This window comes from Gavialis gangeticus, unplaced genomic scaffold, assembly GCF_001723915.1.
Source record: "Gavialis gangeticus isolate Ggan-Ray unplaced genomic scaffold, GavGan_comp1, whole genome shotgun sequence".
NCBI classification, from domain to species: domain Eukaryota; kingdom Metazoa; phylum Chordata; order Crocodylia; family Gavialidae; genus Gavialis; species Gavialis gangeticus.
The window spans coordinates 10625765-10628441 of record NW_017729003.1 but is presented as its reverse complement, the minus strand read 5'-3'; the positions used below and the strand labels follow the sequence as shown (position 1 = coordinate 10628441).

The 2677-nt window shown below is 40.3% G+C and overlaps 1 protein-coding gene across 1 annotated transcript in view; it reads left to right on the top strand.

The window, feature by feature from the left end:
* Positions 1-2677, top strand: part of LOC109290967 (microsomal triglyceride transfer protein large subunit-like) — a 53525-nt gene that overhangs the window by 33121 nt on the left and 17727 nt on the right. Inside the window, exon 13 of the mRNA XM_019507814.1 lies at positions 787-884. Within this exon, the coding sequence (XP_019363359.1) occupies positions 787-884 (98 nt within the window). The remainder of the gene's footprint in view (positions 1-786; positions 885-2677) is intronic.

Here is a 2677-nt window from a genome sequence, read left to right as displayed (position 1 = left end):
AGAGTACTGCAGCACCCTGAGGTGCTGTGAAATCCTTTTAAGGGTGCCGTAGGATGCTACATATTATTAACACTGTTAGGTGGGCAAACACCTTAACATGCTTCAAAAGATTAATTCAAACAGGAACCCATAATGTCAAAAATATCCTGCCATGGTCTTTTTCAGGTCTTTGTAACGGAAGAATTGCTTTACCGTTTTTTCCATAGTCAAAAAATGAATGAAAGCTAAGAACTGGCATTTTTTGAGGGGTGCCTTGAGTCTAACGAAGAGTATCTTGAGTCTAAAAAAGTTGAAAACCACTGTTTAAGTAAGATTAGTTACAACCAATAAGGCTTAGATGTGTGTGCATGTGTATAATATTTAATTAATAATGATTAATAGTCGCCAATACCACATATATGTGTATTATTTTATGTTCTAATAGATTTAATAGTGTCTGTGTAACTATATTCTATAATATATACAATGTGTGTGTGTGTGTGTGTATGTGTATTGTTTATTTATTGCCATGCCATTTTCTTCCTCATTTGGGAGATACTAAAAGGGAAACATTACAAAAGGTGCTTGTTTAACTACATATCAATGTGTTATTTGCATCTGTTTATATTTTTAAATGTATATTGCCTATCCTCTCTAAAATGCCTTCCAAAATAGCAGCCTTGATTTTTTCTGTCACAAGCTCAATTCATATTTGAATTCTGATTTTCCGGGGGAGGGGGATGTTGTGGAGTGGAAGAGAAAAGGAGGTGGTTGCCTCACACCCAATCTTTTTCTTCTTCTTTCCAGGAAGGCAATGGAAGAACTGCTGAAAGATCCATGGATAAATAATTACAGCTACCTTTCCAAAGCTGGCATTTCCTCTTCTTTCTCAGGACCTTTGACAGGTGACAACATGAACAAAATTGTGTTTAAGTTCATATCCAAAAATTAAATGAAGGTGCCCATAGGGAAATCCCAATTTTGGAATCAACTGCCAAAGGGCCACTGGAAATCAGGGGACATCTGCCTTTTGGAACCATCCCATTTTTAATAGGCATTTTTGAGAGTCTCCTGTAAGGGTCTTCCAATGTCTGAGCACATTGGTTATCTGTGTATGCATGTGTATGTGCAGAGTTATAACCTTTAGAGTAGAGGGAAGGAAAACATTTAAAAATATATGTTGAGGGAGGGGACCACCACAATCCTAAAACTGGCTCTCCCTTAGAGAAAAAGGTGACTCCTTGAGTGAGTCAGTAGCAAAAATGATCACTCCATCAGCGAAGCCATTGTCCTTGCTTCTCTTCAAAGACCATCGATGCTATTCTGAAGGTGCCTGATAGCCATCTTCATGAAATAATGTCCCTCCCCTCATAATCAGACACATACATCTGTCTATAAAACCTTAATGCTCACATACTTCACACAAGCATTGAGCACTCCAGTACTGTGTTTTTCCTGGATCCTGCTGACCAGAAAGAGAAGCCAAATCATGACATCAAACCTGTGCTATATCTTTTGTGGGGCAGAATGTTGTTCCTACTACTAGACCAAAAGACTAGCTAAAACTCTCATTATTTCTTAATTCATTAGAGGTTTTAATAAGCTTTTCAAAGGGGCAGATCCTCAGTGGTGTAAATTGTCATAGCTCCATTGTCATTGATTTCAGTAGAGCTATGACAGCTCATGCCAACTAAACAGTTGTTCAAATACTTTTGCTTCAACCTTCCTGCTCTTCTTTCTGTCCCAATTCATATTGTTTCATTTAGCTTTACAATTATATTCCTTTTCCTATCCCTAATGGACATTTTGGGCATGCAAAGGCAAAATGAGTGACGACTGGGTGAAAAAAAATTGTAGGGCTAATCATTTGTTTATTACAAGGCCACATGGAGGAGCATGTTTTGTATCCCTCATATTTCAGTTATTTTGTCAGATTTTCAATTGCTAGTGTATGGACTCCGTTCAATTCTGCTACTGTAGACTTGGACAGAAGAGGTACACAGTGCTAGTGAACTGATTCCTTGAATGGTGTCTCTCTAGCCTCCTGTTCTCTGTCTCCAGCAGCCCACCAAGTTACAGAGCACCATCATCAGTGCTTTTCAGTGTTTGAGTCATAATTCCACTAAATTAACTCACTGAGCATAGAATACCTTACTGAACTGCCTGCAATCCCATGGCAACATCCTCATCTTCCCTATTAAATTATGTGAACAGCCTTAAACTTTATTTTTCAGTTTAATGGTTGCAGCGTTTTCCTCCCCCTACAGCCATAATGGGAACACTGAAGAAGGAGGTATATAACATTTGATCTGTGATGACTCTGTGATGAAGGGAGCAATAGGCTGCAATTGGACCTAGACAGGTTACAAGGGTGGGCAGATGAGAATAGGATGGGATTCAACACCAACAAGTACAAAGTGATGCACCTGGGGAGGAACAACTGGCACCATACCTACAGGTTGGGGAACTCCCTTCTTGTCGGTACAGAGGCAGAAAAGGATCATTGACTCCAAGATAAACATGGGCCGGCAGTGTGGGGATGCAGTCAGGAAGGCCAACCACACCTTGTCATGCATCCACAGATGCATCTCAAGCAGGTCCAAGGAGGTGATCCTCCCCCTCTATGCGACACTGGTCAGGCCGCAGCTGGAGTATTGAGTCCAGTTCTGGGCACCGCACTTCAAGAGGGATGTGGACA